The sequence below is a fragment of the Natrix helvetica genome, assembly GCF_964273705.1.
Source record: "Natrix helvetica genome assembly, chromosome: 9".
In the NCBI taxonomy this organism is placed as follows: Eukaryota; Metazoa; Chordata; class Lepidosauria; order Squamata; family Natricidae; genus Natrix; species Natrix helvetica.
The window spans coordinates 27,024,199-27,043,981 of NC_138560.1; the positions used below are offsets into that span (position 1 = coordinate 27,024,199).

Consider the following 19,783-nt stretch of genomic DNA (forward strand, 5'->3'; position numbering starts at 1 on the left):
TGTCAGGAAATGTCTTGGTTGGATCTCTCCTTGTTACGTTTCCATCCATTGCTTCTTATCCAGCCCTCGGGTGCCTGCGGCAGCCCCTCAGCTGTGCCCTGATGATGTTACCTAATCTGGTAATGAAACATCTGCAAGAAAACAACCCAGCTCAGAGAGCACTTCGCGGTTCAACCCTGAGCCATGAATGTCCCGCGATACTCCCCCATATTCATATTTGCATATAGTCTCCGAGTAGAATGTTTTGCATTTTGTGTAACCATCCTAACACGTGTCCCGGGATTCTCACGCCTGTTTCACTGGCTCAGGGCACAGTGTGAACTCAAATGCCGACATGCGAGCGCAATCGAGCAGCACAATTTCCGTCAGGTCGCCTCAAGAGGATTTATTTCCTTAGCTCCTTCACCTTCAAGGCCGATTGAGAGCAATCGGGCGACAGAAGCGGCCCAACAGGGACATCCGGGGCCCGAGGAAAAAAGCCGCGTTGGCGCGAGCGTGCGCGCATTCTCTCCCGAGGGCTTCTGCGTGGACGATTCGCCTCCTGGGAGTTGTAGTTCTCAATCTAGGGACTCCTCCTCTTAGCCTATGCAAGGGAGAGAAGCAGAAAGACTCGATATTCCGTCACGCCAAAGGAGGGCAGGGACGGGAAAAAGCGCAAGGGGCGGAGCTTGGCGAGTATAGGGCGAGAGCCTCAGAAGCAGAAGGCGGGCTAATATTTAGACGCGGGTATCCTGGGAGATGTAGTGCTCTCGGGGAAGACGTTCACGGAAGTCCCGTGGATTCTAGCTCAAGAAGAACTACATCCCCCATCGGACGTAACTGGATTGCTTTTTATGGTGATGCGCGCGCAAAGCGTCCGGGCCTTCTGCAGCTGTGGAGGTGGACTGTGAGGCGACGAAAGGCAGGCGAGAGCGGGCCGCTCCGCAGCGGTGAGTGGGAGGCCGCGGCGTCTCTTCTTTCTCATCCCACTAATCTTGGATTTACCGAAGGGCTCACGGACCGGGATTTGGCGCGGCCTTCCGCTGCGCAGCTGGAGGGCGACAGGGAAGGCCCGGCGCGTGGGGGAGGGGCGCCCGGGGAGGTCGCGTATCCCCCCCCCCCCCGGCCAGCGCAGGCCTTCCGTCGGCCCGGCGCCTCTTTCTCCCGCGGGCGGAGAAGGTGCTCGGATTGTGGCGCGGCCTCGCCAGGCCCGGCCGGTAGGTGAGGCGAGGAAAGGGCCCGACAGCGCGAGTGCAACGTTTCTCTGCTCCGCGCGCGGCCCAAGCTGAGACTCTGCCGCGTTTGTTCGCAGGGCGTCAGCTAAAGCTCGGTTGGCAGCGGGGAAAACCGGACAGGCGGTGGCTCCGGCCGGGCTCCTTTGGCTGCAGCCGGCGCGACCTTCCTTGCGCCGGCCTCCCCGGCGTCCTAGCCTCGTAATTTCGACATTCCCGGGCGGGCTCCAGCAGGAATACCCTGGGCGGGGAAGGGCCGGCCGCGCGTCTGTTGCTGGGCGGTGGCGGTTGGAGAGTAGCGGTTTTATGGCGTTTGTTCCTTTGGCGTAAGAAGCTTCCTCGGAGAAATGCCCCGCCAGAAGGCGCCTTCTCCTTAAGGGCCCCTCGGTGTGCCGGCGGGATACTCGGAGGGCGCGTTTCGAAATCTGCCTCGGGGGAGGGGAGGGGCGGGCGGGCGGCCTAAGGCCCTCGCTGCCTCCTGGGGAACCTGCCTGGCGTGGCGTGGCTGCCGCGGGGGTGGCTCCTTTTCAAAATGGCTACCGAGTGGATCGCCTCGGTCTCCACACAAAGACGCCAAGGGAGCAGCCGCGGGGCTGACCAGGGCCGCCCGAAGAAATGGCCGGGCAGGCGGCTGCCGTTTGAGGGGATAATCGGACCCTGCTGGCGTCCGGTTGGCTCTGGGGTTTCTTGCCCTGAACGTTTGAGAGATGTTAGCGAAATGGGTCGTTGCGTGAAATGAGCTTTTCCAAAGTGTTTTGTGTTATTTTGCTATGGCGAATGGTTCATGATTTCAGGAAATTAACATATTCGTTTGTAATAAAAGGTGTTAATAGAAAAGGTGCTAGCAGACTTCTAATATATAGTAGTACCAGCTGAAACTTATTAAGTGTTACTTGAGCCCCAAAGGGGGTATTTTAATTATCATTAAATGATAAGGGAAAACGGCCCTTGTCAGTTATCAATTGCTATACACGTTAGGCATGATGGTGGTTTTAATTTATGTTTTTGCATATTTTTTCTGGGTTTCATGTAAATTTTACGTTTGTACTGTTTAGACCCAAACACAATGTTTAGCTTAAGCAACACAAGTGATTTTTTTAAATGTGCATTTCTCTCCATAGCTTGCTTTTAAAAATGGTATTTTTGCTATTTTTCCTAAAAATATAGCAATAGCACTTAGACTTGGGTATATACCGCTTCACAGTGCATTAGAGCCCTCTCTAAGCAGTTTACAGTCACACCCCCTCCCCCCATTAGGGTTCTCATTTTAGCAACCTCCGAAGGATGGAAGGCTGAGTCCACTGTGAGCCAGTCAGGATTGAATCCCTGGCAGTCAGCAGAATTAGCCTGCAATACTACATTCTAACCACTGGACCACCACAGCTCTTAATGAATGAATAAATAATAAAAGGCTAGGGAAGTAATTCTTTGGCAGAGCACATTCTTAAGGAGTTCTGCGTTTCAGCTGCTTGTTTCACTCACTGTAGCCCAATGGTATGACTGATCCTAGGCTAAATGGCCCAGCTGTTGGGCACTTTAATTAACAATTTGAATGCCTCTAAAATTAAATATGAAAAAAACCTGATTTTTGTAAATTCTGATTTTTAAAATATGTTTAAAACCATTCACAAGCCCTTTCAAGGCAGGGCAACATGTCATTTTTAACTCCATTATGCTTGGCAGCAGACCTCAAATCTCAAGGTTTTTGTCTTGAAGGGCAACATTTAATGTGCTTCATCCATAAGTCAAAGCACTGTTGCTCCTTAACATTAGGTCAAGTGTGTAAAAGACACAAATTATATCTCAACCAAATGTAAACTAATTGAATTACTTGAGGAAAAGTTATAAGGTCCAGAGGAAAAAGCAAAGTGTCTGGAGACAAGTCTAGCCACTCTGACAACAAAATGAGAAACCCCAACTTAAAGGAAAAGACTGCAACCAAACTGAACATAATAAGAAACAATTAACTACCAGAGAAAATGAATGTTTAGAGATGTGGTTTCAGTCTTCAAATAGGAGGAAAAATGGGGCCAGGAAACTACAGACCAATCAGCCTGACATCAATATCTGGGAATATCCTGGAAAAAGATAAAATGTGAACATCTAGAAACAAGCACAGCTGTAAATATGAGTCAAGATCAGTTTGTCCAAAACAGATCATGCAGACAAACCTTATTACATTATTTGACAAGGTGATTAAGCTGGTGGATCAGGGAAATGCAGTAGACATAGTTTACTTAGACTCCAGTAAAGCATTTGACTAAGTAGACCATAAAGCCTACTTGGTAAAGATAGAAAAATATGGGATAAACAGAATTGCCATGAGATGGATCCATAAGTCGCTGATCACACTCAACCTGTAGTCCTTGTGGCACTACATCTAAATGGAGGGAAGCATGCAGTGGAGTACCTCAAGGTTCTGTCTTAGGCCCAGTACTCTTCAACACCATCATAAACAATTTAGTTGAGGGGATAGAAGGGCAACTCATTGAATTTGCAGGTGACACCACACTTGGGGGGGGGGGGGCAGGGTAGCCAACACTTTACAAGATAAGACTCAAGAAGAATCTTGACAGACTTCAACACTGGACTCCAACAAAATGCAGTTCAGTGGTGTGAAAAATAAGGTAAGAAAAACCAAGTGCGTAGGCATAGAATTGGAGATACATGGTTGAACATTAGTAACTGACAGGGATCTAGATGTCCTAGTGGACAACCACTTAACCCAATGCAGTCCTGTGTTTCATCAACAGAGGGATAGAATCAAGCCCACATGAAGTACTACTACAAATTATATAATTTATTTTTTTGCCATGGAAATCAATCTCAAAATTTTTCATTTGTCATAACTTGGATTCAAATTTTGTTTCATTTACAATGTTGGGCTATAAATTCTTTTGCCTCTTGCTGTTGTGTATGATATATTTTTTGAAGTTGGTAGGTAAGTGTTCTGTTTCCACCATTTAGTTAGTATTATCTCTAAAATATATCAAAATGATCTATGAGATTAACTTGGCACTGTGATTAATTGATAGTAACTTAAGCTGCAAAGAAAGATGTGGGATTTTTATTTATTTTTTGTTTTCTGTATTCTGGCTGTTTTTATTATTTGATGGAACTACGGTCCATCCCTCTGTTTGAAATTCAGTAGTTATGTGAAACTGGAAGCTCTGCATATCTCTCTTGAAACCAATACCCAACTATTTGTGACAAATTCATGAAGATTTTATCCCCTTTTAAAGTTATATAATCTAACCATCCTTATGTCTTGCAGTAGTACCCCCCCTCTAATTATATACTTTGTAAAAATACTTTTTGATCACTCTTTTGAATAATCCATGTGTTTCATTAGATAAGCCTAAGATTCCATTATTATTATTATATCAATGGTACAATTTCTTTGCTTTTTGTAAATTTCCCTCAGACTCCTTTTGTCTTCTTGGGCTGATGGGCTACAAATTTTGTCTTCACCAGGCAGTATGATAGATTAACTAGAGGGGCAGGACATAATGGGAGTCATAGTCCAATATGCCTCACTGGCTCCAGTGAGTTTTATGAGTGACAAGAGTCTAAGAATGTAAATGGGCAATGGCTGTGAAAGGAAGGCAGAAACTTCCTATGAAAGGGAAGGATTTGCAATACTGTGGAATTAAAGGAGCTATAACTTTTGTATTAGTCTTGTTCAGTGCCTGTCAGATCATTATTTCCATTTCTGAATTAGATTTCACATTGTTTGTCCTTTCTTTTCCCAGTTATGTCTGAATTCTGAAATAGGCAGCTATATTCCATAAAGTAATTATAAGATGGAAGTTGAAGCTGGGTGAGTTGCTCAGAGCCAAGGAATCTGTCTGAGGAAAAGCTGGATCACAGTCTGTGGGGTAGTTAGACTCTATAAGCAGTCCTTGACTTACAGTCATTTTTTTAATGACTATTCAAAGTTAGCATGTCACTAAAATACTTACTTATGACCAGGTTTCACACTTACGACTGTTGCAGCATCCCTACAGTCATGTGATCAAACTTTGGGTGGTTGGCAACCGAATGTAATTATGATGGTTGCAGCATCCCGGGGTCATGTGATCACCATTTGTAACTTTCCCAGTATTAATTGCATGTAAGAAAGAGCTGCTTTATAAGATAATCAGAATGCAAATAGCTGCAACAGATGGTCCTGTTTAGTAGAGTTCACTATCCTGACTCATTGTGCAGAAATATTTCCATTTGGAAGGTAGAACAGGTGTGGGTTGTTTGAGCTTTCTGCAGTGCTCTGTGTTATCTGAAGCTTCTGAATCATAAGCAAGCAGAATTATGCTTTTAATTTGATTTGTAAGAGTTCTGATTCCAGTCCAAGGAAACTTTGGTCTGAATATTATTATAGGGTTATAATATCAAATTTACCATTTTGCAGCTATATAAGTTGTTCAAAAACAATTTGTAAATCAATATAAAATTTTAAACTGACTGCTTTAAAATCATAGCTAACTGTTTCATTATTGATGTAACAGGAAGGAGGATCATTTTTTGTTGACCTGATATTCCAGTTTTAGACGTTATGGTCCACTTTGCATTGCATCTTAAAAAAGGGAATTAAAGGTTACCTTTAAAAATAGAAAATGATGAATCTGCAGAGCATTGCCTATTTGTTATCATAAAGTCTTATACAAACTTAAAACAGATATGCCCAATTGAGGACAGTTGTCAGGAAAATAATTTTCTTTTGCTGTCTACTTTAGCAGTTTTATTAAAATACAATTCTTGAAATGCTAAAGGAAACTTTGACCTAATGCAAGCTATGATATTTATGCTGAACCTTCTGTTCAAGGAAAAGAGGGAAGCACCCAGCCACAGCATGAGCTTCACCTTCCTCAGTGATGTTTGTGAAACCTTTGGACTGTTGGAGAAGCTATTGTGGCAGAAAGGCAATGAAGGGAAGTCAGGGACAACTAAAGTTGAGCAATGTTGAAGGTTCAAAGTTTAAAAGAACAATAGTAATTTTTCAAGTTTGTGGGAAGTTCACTTTTCTTTTAAATAAATACTTTTCAGACTAAGGGTAAATAGATTTTTGTGCAACAACTTTTCCTTTTTGTACAAGAGATTGGTGCTGTCTTGCTCTTCAGGCAAGGATAACTCTTGGATCTCATGCTAAGAAGGAGAAGAAATTTGAATGGATGATAACTTATCTACTCATGGAAAAGTTTGTCCTTTTCCAGCAACATGTATTAAGCAATTATGTGTATTAATACTGTGTGTTATTGAAAAATTCATTCAGGTTTCCTTTTTCTTTACGGGCTATGATACTTTCTAGAAGATTTTTAAAACACTGCAGGCCTTGTCTTCTGCCTTCTGCCTGATTAGGAGTGATTTTGAGGCATATAGGTCTGGGAAAAGAAAGTAAAAAACAGTCATCAGTTGATCGAATAACTTGTCAACTGCATGTTGTGAAGCAGGCTGCATGTTATCTTAGCTCATTGTTGACAGGATGAAAAGATAAACAGTCCCCTTTCAGATGTGAGATAATTAAAATATTCCTTAAGGATGAGATGGAACAGGTGGTGGCTTTTTGTTTTCAAAAGCCCAGGCAGCTACTGCACAGAGGAGGAGTGGTTGGCTTTTTGCCCATTTTGCTGGTGAGGCCCTTTGGGCTTCACTGTGCTGAACAAAAAGTGTTTTCTTTCCTATTAGGGGTAAAAACAAGATAAAAATTAACTTTGTATGTAGGTGTGATTTGCAGCAATGGCAATTGGGAAGCAAAGCAGATTGCTTTTAATGGCAAAATTCCAAGCTTACTCTAGAAATTCTGCCTCTGCTTGTAAAGGCAGTTAAAAACAAGCAGTTTCACACTATAAGTTGATTACTTGTGTTATAAGGTAATAATTGATGCACTAACAATGAATATTAAAATGAATTATAGAATAATTTACATAATATGCCAAATTTGCATTATAAAAATACAAAACTATATCCATTGTGTATTCAAAAAGTAAGTTTGCTGTTGGCACTTGATATATAATATAGCTGGATTAGTTTAGATCACAAGATTGACATTAATGTGTTTTACAAATCTCTCCAGTATGTTTCTTTAAATACACTCGTGCTTTTGAGTTTGTCTTGAACTACTTTGGGGATCAAGATAAAATAGAGCCATGGTGACACAGTGGTTAGAATGCAGTACTGCAGGCTACTTCTGCTGACTGCCGTCTGCCTCCAATTTGGCAGATCAACTCTCACCAGGGGTTGACTCAGCCTTCCAACCTTCTGAGGTGTGTAAAATGAGGACCCAGAGTGTTGGGGGCAAGAGGCTGACTCTGAAAATGGCTCAGAGAGGGTTGTAAAGCACTGTGAAGCAGTATATAAGTCTAAGTGCTATTGCGACCAGAGTTTCTTCGCTTGACTTGCGTTTATTTCTTGGTGAGCATTTCAGATACATTCCTTTCTAGAATAAATGATAAGGCTGACGGGTATGGGGTAGCCAGGGGTTTACACCAAATAGTAGATAGGGAGGAACAGATATGAGAAAACACCAAGAGACTGTGTCCACATATATTCTCACTGATTAGCTTTTTTAATTGTAAAAAGCTATTTCAATCTGTACTAGTTTAATGAATTAATACATTATAATGCAAGCTTTTGTGCTGTCCATCTTGCATGTTCATTAGAGTATGGCAGACATAAACAGCAAATACAGTGAACATTAGTTCAGGAATAGCAGGCAGCAGGATATCATTGGATCATTCTGTTGCTAAGTTGAACTGAATTCAGGTTCTAAACTAGGGAGTCCTTGACTTACGATCAGCCGTTCAGGGACCTCTCAGTTGTGATAGCTCTCCCCAGGGCTACTTATGACCCAGATTTGAAATTCCAATGGCTAACTTCCCCCCTGCAGTCACATGGTTGCATTTTGGTTACTTGCAACCAGCCTGCATTTAAATCATGACAGTGATTTACAACATTTTTTTTCCTGGAAAGCAGCAGTTTGCTTAACAACTTCAGCAAAAGTCATCAAATTGGATGTGGTCACGTGATGACTGCCTTACAGTGTGTATGATCTACAACTGTAATTCTGGCCTCAATTATGGTCGTAAGTCGAGGACTACTTATATGTAGGAGTGAGAATAGAGTAGTATATACTTCATTTTTTATTTCCTGTTTCTGTTATATTGAGATACAAAAGGCAGGAGGGATGATTCACCTCTTAGGTTGCAATGTGAACCTTCCAATCTAGGCCAGTTGGCTACATCACTGGTCCCCAACCTTCCTGGCTTGCAGGGGGAGCGAAGAGGGGGAGGTTTTCAACCATCACTTCTGCAGCCCAGTGTCCAATGGGCTGCCGACTGGCACTGGGCCATGGACCCCTGTTCATACATGCCATACTCTGTGCTCACACGAGACATAGATTAAAAATTGCTTTAAAATGAACTCACTTTGAGCTAGATAGATTTGTGCCTCAGATCATCCTTCAAGCTATGTTGTCTTTATTTTATTCCTTAAAAAATAACCCTTACTGTGTGTGCAGTTGGAGTATAAGCAATTACCTTTATTTTGCAGAATTGTTTGCTCTTTCAAGTGGAAGGAGACGTTCCAATTGACCCTTGATTTCTGTTCAGGCAGAGTTAATTTCAAGGCAAAGTAAGTTTTCCAACAATTTTGTCATTGTTAATACTGAAGAGGCTTTGAATATTGCATACATTTCATGCAAAATTGTTAAAAATATGTTTTAAAAAGCTCATTGTTTTCCTGTTATATACACAGACTGTTCAAAATGACTGCTGAAAATAATGGACTTATGACCCATGTCCAAAATTAAGGCCTTTGCAGTTCCCAGTAGTCATGTGATCAAAAAATGGGCATATGGCAGCCTGCTTGCACTTACGACTGCAGGGATGCTACAATCCCCTGCCCCCCCCCCCACCCACCTATCTGCTTCCTGGCAATCTAGGCTATCTTGGCTATCCTGCGTTGTGGCACTTGGTGGTAGCTCTGGGACTGGTTCTGAAAGAAGAGGCCTGGAACCTTCAGCAGCCCCAGCCAGCTGCCTCTGGCCTCTACGTCAGCCCCAGCACTGCCACTGCTACTGAGAAATACAAGCTCCACATTGTTGCCAGCTGCGTCTGTGCCATTCTGCAAAGCTGCCTTTGCCCTTGCTGCCCTGTGCTTCACAGGTTCTGTGGCACCCCACTCATCTTCTCCATCCCACATTATTTTCCTGTTTCTAATCAAATCCATCCATCAAAATTTCATATGTTTTTCTGTTTCATACATAAAGTCCAAAGGGGGGTTCCAATCAGCATTAGAATTATTCAGTATCTTTGTATTTAATTGAAGCTGTCAATTTCACCACTTCAGCCAGCTCCATCAACCTCACCATCCATTCGTCCATTGTGGGAAATGTCAGCTCCTTCCGTCACTGCATAGAAAAGTCTCACTGCTGTTATATTGAGAAACAAAGTTCCTTGAGGTTTTTTTCCAACTGTTGGAAAAAGTTCATCGCAAGGAATATCTTTGGTTTCAGTTGTATATTAGTCTTCATGAGCTTCTGAATTCTGCATTTGAATCCAATTTTTCCGCTTTTTTGCATATCCACCCAGCATGATAAAAAGTTCACAATGCTGAGATACAAAGTAACTTTAGAAAAAGAAAAAAATATTTTAAAGATTATAATACTGTGAATTTTAGTCCTTTCATCCACATATTCTCCCATTGTTCCCTTTGAATATTACATTCAAAAGTTTAGCCCATTTTATTATTATTTCACTTATTCATCTTCTGTATCAAATTTCAATAAACATTTATACATGTTTGTATATACATTATACATTGAGGGGTAATGCCATGCGAAGCTACAGCCATTCAACTTGCTCAGTAGTGCTTAGACTGCAGGATGCTCCAATTCATTCCACCCACCTGTCTGCGCCTCACCCCTGACTGTGCCCTTTTAGCTACCCTGCTCAGTAGCAGTAGGCTGCAGCATCAGGACCAGTTGAAGGGTTAACACTTCACAAGATAGACTCAGAAGGTTCTTGACAAAGTAAGCTTTTACACTTAGCAAGAAAAACCAAACACACAAGCATAGCATAGGTGATACCTTGCTCAAGAGCAGTAACTATGAGAAGGGATCTAGGAGTCCTAGTGGACAACCACTTACGTATGAGCCAGCAGTGTGCTACAGCCAGCAAGAAGCCTATGCAATTCTATGTTGCATCAACAGAGGGATAACTTCTGTTACATGAAGTGATAATACCACTTTATAATGTTTTGATAAGACCACACTTGGAATACTGCTTCCAGTTTTAGTCACCACGCTATAAAAAAGATGTTGAGACTCTGGAAAGAGTGCAGGGAAGAGCAACCAAGATGATTAGGGGACTGGAGGGTAAAATATATAAAGAACGGTTGCAGGAACTGGGTAGGTCTAGTCTGGGGAAAAGAAAGACTAGGGGTGACATGATAGCACTCTTTCAATACCTCAGGGGCTGCCACAAGGAAGAAGGGTTCCCAAGGCACCTGAGGATAGGACAAGAAGAAATGGATGAAAACTTGTCAAAGAGAGACTCAACCTAGAATTAAGGAGAAATTTCCTAACAGTGAGACACTAATCAGCTTGCCTTCAGAAGTTGTGGGTGCTCTATCACTATTAAGAATCTAGGAAGGAATCCTCTTACTGGACATTTTTAAATGCATTGAAAATAAACAAATATACTTGAACCATCTTTCTTTTTTTCAGTCCTGCTGCTTTATGTTTCATTCAGAAATGTGATTTGGAAGAAGGTGTGTGTGTGATTTAGGAAATGAGGCTTCTATAATACCACAAGAATGAGGTTGCTGTTTTTTTCCAAGCCCTGAGGCGCGCGTACACAGACAGACAGACAGACAGACAGACACACACACACACACACACACACACACACACACACGGCCTTCAATCTTTACCTGGGGCTCTGCTTAAGAACCTGTGATTCTCATTTAATCATGCCAGCTGGGATTGCTGCCACAAGTGAAGAAAGAAGACATGAATATCTACTGTATTACAACTCTTTATTTTCCCAAAACATGGGCAGATTTAACCATAGTTACAATTGGGAAACTGACTATCCTACCCAAGTCAAGTGTAAGATGTCTATAGATGATCTGTTTCCTTTTTTCTGCTGTCCAGAGTTGCTGCAGAGTGCTTGTGCTCTTGTGTAAATACAGTTCTTACACAAGAGAAGCAAGAACTCTAGATGAGCACACACTGGTATGAGATAACTTATAGCAAAACCATTTTCCTATAAAAACTAATGTTTCAAAGACATTGCAAGTTGACAAGATGCTGTAACAACATTTGAAGCCCTGAAATACCTGGATAGATTCCTTGTTTATTTTTGCTACAGAAGAAATCCCTGGTGGCTACTTGATCGTGGCTTGGTTTGCACCAGTGCTCCTCAGAGTCAGCACCTCTTCCTGAGCTCTGGTATTTATGTGTGGAAAGAACAGGTTACAGTTTCTCTGTTACAGTTTGCAGTAAGGACTTGGAGAACTGATACATTTGCGGACAAACTGACAAAGTTGCTAGTCATAAAAAAAGTAACAGGCTTGAAATATCTTTAAGAGAACTCTTAAAGCTTGTGTGATCCTAGTGTGGTCCCTTTTCTCCCTTCAGAAATTATTCAGTAAAAAACATTTCCCTTACTACAGAGGGACAGCCATTGATGTTGGTTACATTTTCTCTGTTGACAGATTGAAGTGAAAGGATTTATCGAAGATGTCAAAAACGAATAAATCAAAATCAGGGTCCCGTTCTTCTCGTTCAAGATCTGGGTCTCGGTCTCGGTCTCGGTCTTTTTCAAAGTCTCGATCTCGGTCTCGATCAGTTTCACGATCAAGGAAACGAAGACTCAGGTAAATATTTTGGGGTTGTCTCGGGTTGACAGATTTTTGCCAACAAATGCTTCACCTTCAGATGCTCATATGAAAAGAATATCTACTGCATGCCAGAAGTTGTACTTCAATAATTTTATCAACATGATTCTTGATCATTGATGAAAAGAAAACCTGAGCTTTCCATATTTGGGGAAGGATTTTTTGGGGGAGGTAGTTTTTGGCCACTGGCAAGTATTTGCTTTTCTTGTTCTTTTGTTGTTGAGGAATGCAATAAACTGTAAGAAAACATTTCCCATTCTGTAAATTGACAGATAAAATGAGAGTTGTTTAAAAACATTGTGTTTTGTGGTTAGTCCAGAGATGGTATTCAGCAGGTTCTGATCAGTTCTGGAGAACTGGTAGAGGAAATTTTGAGTAGTTCGGAGAAGTGGTAAATACCATCTCTGACTGGCCCCGCCCCATCTATTCTCTGTCTCCCGAGTCCCAGCTGATCGGGAGGGAATGGGGATTTTGCAGTAACCTTTCCCTGGCGTGGGATTGGGGATTTTACAGTATCCCTCCCCTGCCATGCCCACCAAGCCACGGCCACAGAACCGAGAACCGGTAGTTAAAAAAATTTAATCCCACCACTGGTAGGGTCCCTTTCTCTTTTTCAAGAGCAAAGAGTAACTGCAGTATGTGTAAAATGTTTTGTTTTCCTTTCAAAATCTTCAAGCTTTTTACTTTGTACTTACATTTTAAGACCCTGTAAGTAGAAAACATTTTAATCCAGATAGAAAGCTAGTTCCCTGATCTGAATATTGTGTTGTTGCTGGTAACTAAATTCCAAAAAGCAAGAGATAAATTTGGTGTGCTTTTCTGATTCCTTGTGGAAGCTTGGACTCTTAAATAAAAAGCAACAGTTGTTCAGACAATCCCAGATAGCTGCTTAGGGACATGCCTGTTTACGTGGTTGCTCTGCTTTTCAGAAACCACTCAGTCTCCAAATGGATTTCTTTTTCTTGGCTTCTTGTTGTATTTAATTACATGTCTAAATAATTGAAATTATTCTATGTTTTGTTAGGCTATAGACACAAGTAATTGTTAACAATTAGAATGTCGTTTTTGAAAGAAACGTGTGGAAAAGGCAACTCAGTCATGCAGTGAAACTGAAGAGCTTTCTTTCCAGAGGGCAGAACCACTAGGAACATCTGCCTAAGACTGGGAATATGCAGCAATATTCAGAAAAAGCAAATGAAAACAGACTCTGTGTGCAAAATGTCTCTAGATGTAGAAACCTGTTGGAGAAATTTTAATTTTGTGAATGGTTTGATTAAAGAAGCAAAATGGAAAAAGCTGACATGCACAAATCATTTGGGAGAAATTTAGCAGTCTCTCATAGGTAGGATTCATTTCTTCAGCATAATGGCTGCAGATCATAATCCTTTGGCAGAGGAAAAAACTGTAGCAGCTGGTTGCTTTCAGTGACTTAGTTGGGAAAATTGGCTGGATTGTATTTGTATCTCTCTCAGGAGAGTTTATATTTTTTTCAATTTGACAGTCTGTTTAGTTCATGGTAGGAGACAGTCGCTTGCCTCTCTCTTCATTTCCCCTAACTGTGTGGAATGATTTTATTAGTGATTATTTAGGCCAAACAAAACCTTCTTTACTGTTACACAACTTGGGCTGCATTCCATGTTAGCATGTCTTTCGAAATGATTTTTTGTGAACAACCCCCAGGCAAACTGGTTTTCAGTGATTGTTAACATAACCGCTTGGGGACTGTCTCTTCTGCGGGCTGGTTAGTTCTTTTAGAACTACCATTAATTGGCTCACTTTCACCGCACGCACTAGGCTGTGTGTCTGTTTCGTCTTTCTTATGTTCCTGGAACTGTTTGCGAATGAGACAGTATTCCAGGTAAGTCGGTGTCTTTCCTATTTTTATCAGGGAGGAAGATGTATTGTGTTGCTAAACAATAGTGACTTTTGATGTTGCCTATATACATCCTTGTAACAATGCTGCAAAAGATATTATGCTGAGTATGTATGTTCCAAAGTCAGGATCTGGGTTTCCCAAGTCATAGTTTTGGCCTTCTGACTACATTGGCTTCCTAAGGTGATGTTATACTTTTTTTTAGCAAAATAAAATGGACTTGCTCAAAACTTTACACATGTCACACAGTACACTTCCAGTGTTATATGAGTTTTCTATATGATCATAAGGCTTTGTTCAGCTTTATAGTAGACTAGCTGATAACCCTGTGTTGCCCAGGTATTTATTTTTAGGGGGAAAATGTCCAGACCAAAGGTAATTTCTAGTGTTGGATTTTCCCCCTTACCAGAGGGAGCCTCCTTGTGGAATACCGTAAAACTGTTACCATGGCAACTCCACTGCTGTACAGTAGCTGTATCTTAACAGAACACACAGGGAGGGGTGTTAGGGATGTCTTACCTCCACTATTTTTTTTCAAGAGAGTAAGTCATCTGTGTATTAAGCTTGGTTGAAATTACTCAAGAACTTCCAGAGTTATGCTGGAACACACACACACACACACACAATCCCTGCCAGGTGTGTTCTCTATTGCAACAGGGGTTTTAGAAGACTGATAGTCTTTAGTCCTTTGCAGTAGGCTAGGTCAGGAAAGAGACATCACAAGAATTACTGGAATTCTCTTATAGGGTATAATAATAGAATCTCGAAAGCCTGACAGAGTTACCTTCTGCCTTCTCAAGAGTGAATCAAAACAAGATTATCTTGAGATTCTTTCCCATCCCTTCTTCTTTCCTAGGGCCAAATTTATTTATATAATCATTCTTGTGTTCCTTTTTAAAAGTTATTTCCCTACTCCTCTACAAAGATAGATGCAGTCACTTATCTGAAATAGTATAGGTTCTCCTGCTTGAGCAAGAGGTTGGACTAGAAGTCCTCCAAGGTCCCTTCCATCTCATTCATTCTAAGTTCATTTCAATCCATTGTAATTGGTATTTAGAAGTGACTGCCTCTTTCTGAGTACCTGTGTATCTTAATGTTTTTGTAGGAAAATCAAAGCAACTGCAGTAACCAATTTCTTCTTCTAGCTGTAAATTCTTCTTAATGGTAGCTTTTTAGTATGGAAGATTGTTTTGAGAAATTCTAGAAAGGGAATCTATCCTGCCATGCAAGAAAGAATAGGTTTTTGAATTACATTGAAATGTTTAATTTATATTTACCAAATATCTTTTTTCTGTTCAGTTCTAGGTCCCGCTCAAGATCATATTCTCCATCTCATAACAGAGAGAGGAACCATCAACGAGTATACCAGAACCGGGATTTTCGAGGCCATAACAGAGGCTATCGTAGACCCTATTACTTCCGTGGAAGAAATAGAGGATTCTACCCGTGGGGCCAATATAATCGAGGTGGTTATGGAAATTACAGGTCTAATTGGCAAAACTACCGCCAAACGTATAGCCCTCGAAGAGGACGTTCTCGTTCTCGGTCACCAAAGAGGAGGTCTCCCTCTCCAAGATCCCGAAGTCATTCTCGAAACTCTGACAAATCATCTTCTGATCGTTCAAGAAGGTCTTCATCATCTCGGTCATCTTCTAATCACAGCAGAGCTGAGTCCTCCAAACGTTGGTCGTTAAAGGAAAAGAAATCTAAGGAGGCTCGGGGATCCCAAGGTGCTGGGGACAACCAAGGGGATGACTCCAAGGAACAACCCTTCTCAGGAGGAACTGCCCAGGATGTCAAGTCTTCAGAGGGGTCAAAACCCTGGCAGGATGTGGGAACCTACGGCACCAGTGCAGCCTCAAGGGCCTCTGCCCTGACAGAGTTGAGTCCCAAAGAGCGGAGTCCAGCGCTAAAGAGCCCTCTTCAATCAGTCGTAGTCAGACGCCGATCGCCCAGGCCAAGCCCACTTCAGAAGCCCAGCCCAACATCTTCCAATCCTTCCCAGCTGGGCTCAGCTCTGCAGAGCGGCAGCTCCTTTCAGGCAGGCTCACATCCGTTTGAGCATGGCTTAGCCAGCCTGAGCCCAACCAGGAAGAGCCCAGTGTGCAAAAGCCCCACAACAATCACTTCCATTTATGGGGCCTCTCAGAAGGAGGAAATAGGGCCAGCCTTTTCTAAGAGGCAAGTGATCTTACCTCTTGGAGTTGATTAATTGTTCCTTTTTTGGGTTGGAAGCTGGATGCATAAAATATAATGTGGGTTAATGGAATGATTGCCCTTTCTTTGACATGGCTGTGGAATAAGTTGCTCTTGGTGGAGTTGCAGTGGTCAGAGTGCAGTACTGGAGGCTACTTCTGCTTCTCACTGGCTGCCAGCACTTTGGCAGTTTGGGTCTCACCAGGCTCAAGGTTGACTCAGCCTTCCATCCTTCCGAGGTCGGTAAAATGAGGACCCAGATTTTTGGGAGCAATATGCTGACTTGTACCCCGCTTAGAGAGGGCTGCACTCTGAAGTGCTATTGCTGTTGAATATTTACTGCTAGCAATGAGTTGGATCCAGACTAAATTTGCTGCTATTCGGTCCAGTGAGATTTAAACCATAATGAAGAGCATTTTATATTTTAACAAGCTGCACCTAAACCAGGCTTCTTTTGAATCCAAACCATTTCATGAAAAAAGTAACTAAATTCAATTAGAAGAAATAAAAGAGGTATTTTGGGAAACTATTCCACACCCTGAATGCATATTTTACTTGGGTAGTTTTAAATACGGGAAACCCTCAACTTAGAAGCATTAGTTTAGCAACTGTTCAAAGTTACAGTGGCGCTGAAAAAAGGGATTCACAACAGATCCTTGCACACCTTATGACTGTTGCAGCAACCACCACATGATCAAAACCTGGTAACTTGGCAACCGGTAGGTATCTACCAATGGTTGCAATGTCCTGTGGCATAAGTCAAGGGCTACCTGTAAATATTCACATAAATAGCTGAAGGTGTTTTTTGGTTAAAAATTAATTAAATATCAGTAATGTCACATTTCAGATTCAAAGCTCTACTCAAAATTAATATTTACAAATATTTTAAAATAACCATATTTATATATTTTAGAAATTGGGAGAGAAATCTTCAAGTGGTTCGCATCCTAATTTTACAAATTAGGTACTAAATAGGTACAAATTACATATATACATTAAATATAGTTTGTAAAATGGCCGTCTGAGAAGTTAAATGCAGATTTGGATTGGATTCATTCCAGAATTCACCTTTTTCATGCATTTTCCAGAACTGCCTGAAAGAGTCCTGCAAGGCAGCTCGCAATTGGAATTTGGTCTTTGCTTGAGTGAGCGAACAAGTTTGGACTGAATTGTTAGAATGGAAATTGTGAACAATGGAGCCAGGGAAACCTGGAATTTAGGCTTTTTGTGAAACCCAACCAGTGGCATTTTCCACACTAATTGAAATGGACCAATCACCAGTGCTTTAATGTTAGGTAGGTAGTAGAAGAAACTTCAGGCTTGTATTTTCTGCATCCCTGACTTGGCAACACTAAGCTTCTGTTTTAGATTACCGTATTTTTCAGAGTATAGGATGCTCCGGAGTATAAGATGCACCTTAGTTTTTGGGGAGGAAAATAAGAAAAAAAAATCTTCCTCTGCCTACCAGCATCCATCGGTATTCATCTGGCTAGAGACCTTAGCAAACAGCCTGATCTGCTTGAGCACATTAGTTGGCTGGTTGTGAGCACTTGCTTTGCTCGCCCGCCCGTACCTCATTGGGGCTGATAAGCTTCAAAAACAGAGCTGATCGTCGCAGGGAGCTCCAGTGAGTAAAGCAGGCAAAGCATGGAAGCAGTCAGGCAAGGCAGCAGCTGTTCCGGGTTGCCATTTTGGCCGATGCTCCTTGTGTTTTCAGCCTCCAAACGCTCCGTTTGAGACCGGTTCAAGGCCAAGGGAACGCCAAAGCATGTCGCCACCAATTGCCATCTGAAAACACAACGTGGGCAGAGGCCAAAAACGCTGTGCGGAGGCCTAAAATGAGATGGGCAGAGGCTGAAAACGCGATGCACGGAGGTGACGATGTGATCCCCACAGCCTTGAACGGGTCTCAAACGGAGCGTTCAGAGGCTGAAAACACGAGGCGCAAAGGCCAAAATGGCAACCCGGAACAGCTGCTTTGGGGGGGGCAATGGTCTGTGGCAAACCCTGCAGCCTGGAACAGGTCTAAAACGTGACACGTATAGGCTGAAGGGTGGGGGCTGGTGGGTGGGTGGGGCTACATTCGGTGTATAAGACGCACCCAAATCTTCATCTTTTTTTTGGGGGGGGGGGGGGGGGAGAGTGCGACTTATACTCCGAAAAATACGGTAAACCCAGATCGTGGCTTTATCCAATACAAATCGTGGATCAGAGTGGCTAGAGGAATCCAAATTATTTTATGAACTATAACCTGATGTTTAGTGCCACTAATCCTAATACCTATAAAAGTAGCCACATTCGGAAACAAAGCACAGCTAATTGAAAAGAGAAGCAAATGCTTTTGAATCTGGGACCAGTGCCAGAGGAGGGTGCATAAGTCCCAAGGCTTACCTAGGTTCAGCCTTATATATTAGGGTTAAAGTTCTGAATTTGGGGAAAAATAAAGAGCTGGAAAACATCCCTTTATCATCAAAGGGTACTTATTTTAAATGTAAAAACATGAATTTTTAACACAAAAATGCAGACATTTCAGCACTTTCTCAGTTGCTATTATTTTTAGAATTGGACAGATTTTTAAACAAGAATGGAAGGCAGTTCATAAGGATGCTTGTTGAGCTTTCCTGAAGGATTTAAATCCTTGATGTGTATCACAGTGCAAAGACTCTCTGCTCTAGTAGCGTTCAGTCTTGAAGAGAAATGGCACAAATTGCACTCGGCGGTGCAAATTTAGGAAGAATTAGCCCACCCATTTCCCCCTTTCATTATTGGGGATTGAATGGCAGGGCAGAGCTGTCATTTAACTAATTATTGGCACTCCTACATGAAGGTATTTTCCCCCTAAACATATAACAATGATAGCTTACTTAGATTTGATAATAGCAGTAGCACTTAGACTTATATACTGCTCCATAGTCCTTTAAGAGGTTCACAAAGCAGTGATTTACAAGATAAATGGAGCAATGGGACTATGTGGCCATTAATTCTGGGCATAACATAAAATTAGGCCTCTACTGTCCACGGGGGAAATAATTGTATTCTTATCAGGAAAAGCCAATTTTTAGATATTACTGGAATATTGTTAGAGCTGCATTGGGGTTACATTTATTTGTTGCTATGTGGCAACACAAGATTTGGTCATCTAAGGCAGAGTACAATTTTAATAGACTGATGATTTATGTTCACAATACAGGGAATAACGGGAATATATTTCCTCAGTTTACCATGTTATATGGTATATTTTAAATTTAGATTCTTCTTTTCTGAGAGTGTTCTAAAATAGTTTAAACTATATAATCCAGGATACATGGATACAAAAGAGTTGTTAAAAATTGCATAACATATAAATGTCTTTAGAGCTAGGAGATTGGTCACAATTTAAATAGAAATCTGCATATTTTTAACACTGTTGCCTCTTCAGTCATCCATTATTGCAAATAAGGTAGTGTAAGTCAGATTTCAGAACTGCTATAATCAATAGTTCAGGAGCAGAACCTTTCTGGTATTTTTTCAGAAGCATTTGGCAAGATATTTGAAAGAATGCACCCGGTATTTGTTGACCTTTGAAATCCATTCTTGGGCTTCACTTTTAGCAAGTGTCAGTAGCTGT

The 19,783-nt window shown here is 41.7% G+C and overlaps 1 protein-coding gene across 4 annotated transcripts in view; it reads left to right on the forward strand.

Annotated features, from left to right (window-relative positions):
* The first annotated feature begins 771 nt into the window (after window positions 1-771).
* THRAP3 (thyroid hormone receptor associated protein 3) overlaps window positions 772-19,783 on the forward strand; it is a 33,479-nt gene continuing 14,467 nt past the window's right edge. For 3 of the 4 annotated variants that reach the window (XM_081961845.1, XM_081961847.1, XM_081961848.1), the window contains exons 1-4: window positions 772-929; window positions 8,757-8,837; window positions 11,925-12,086; window positions 15,280-16,161. In XM_081961845.1, coding sequence (XP_081817971.1) covers window positions 11,950-12,086; window positions 15,280-16,161 — 1,019 coding nt within the window. In that variant the 5' untranslated portion in view covers window positions 772-929; window positions 8,757-8,837; window positions 11,925-11,949. Of the gene's footprint in view, window positions 930-1,063; window positions 1,197-8,756; window positions 8,838-11,924; window positions 12,087-15,279; window positions 16,162-19,783 lie in introns of those variants that run through there. The other variant, XM_081961846.1, reaches the window with a different exon arrangement.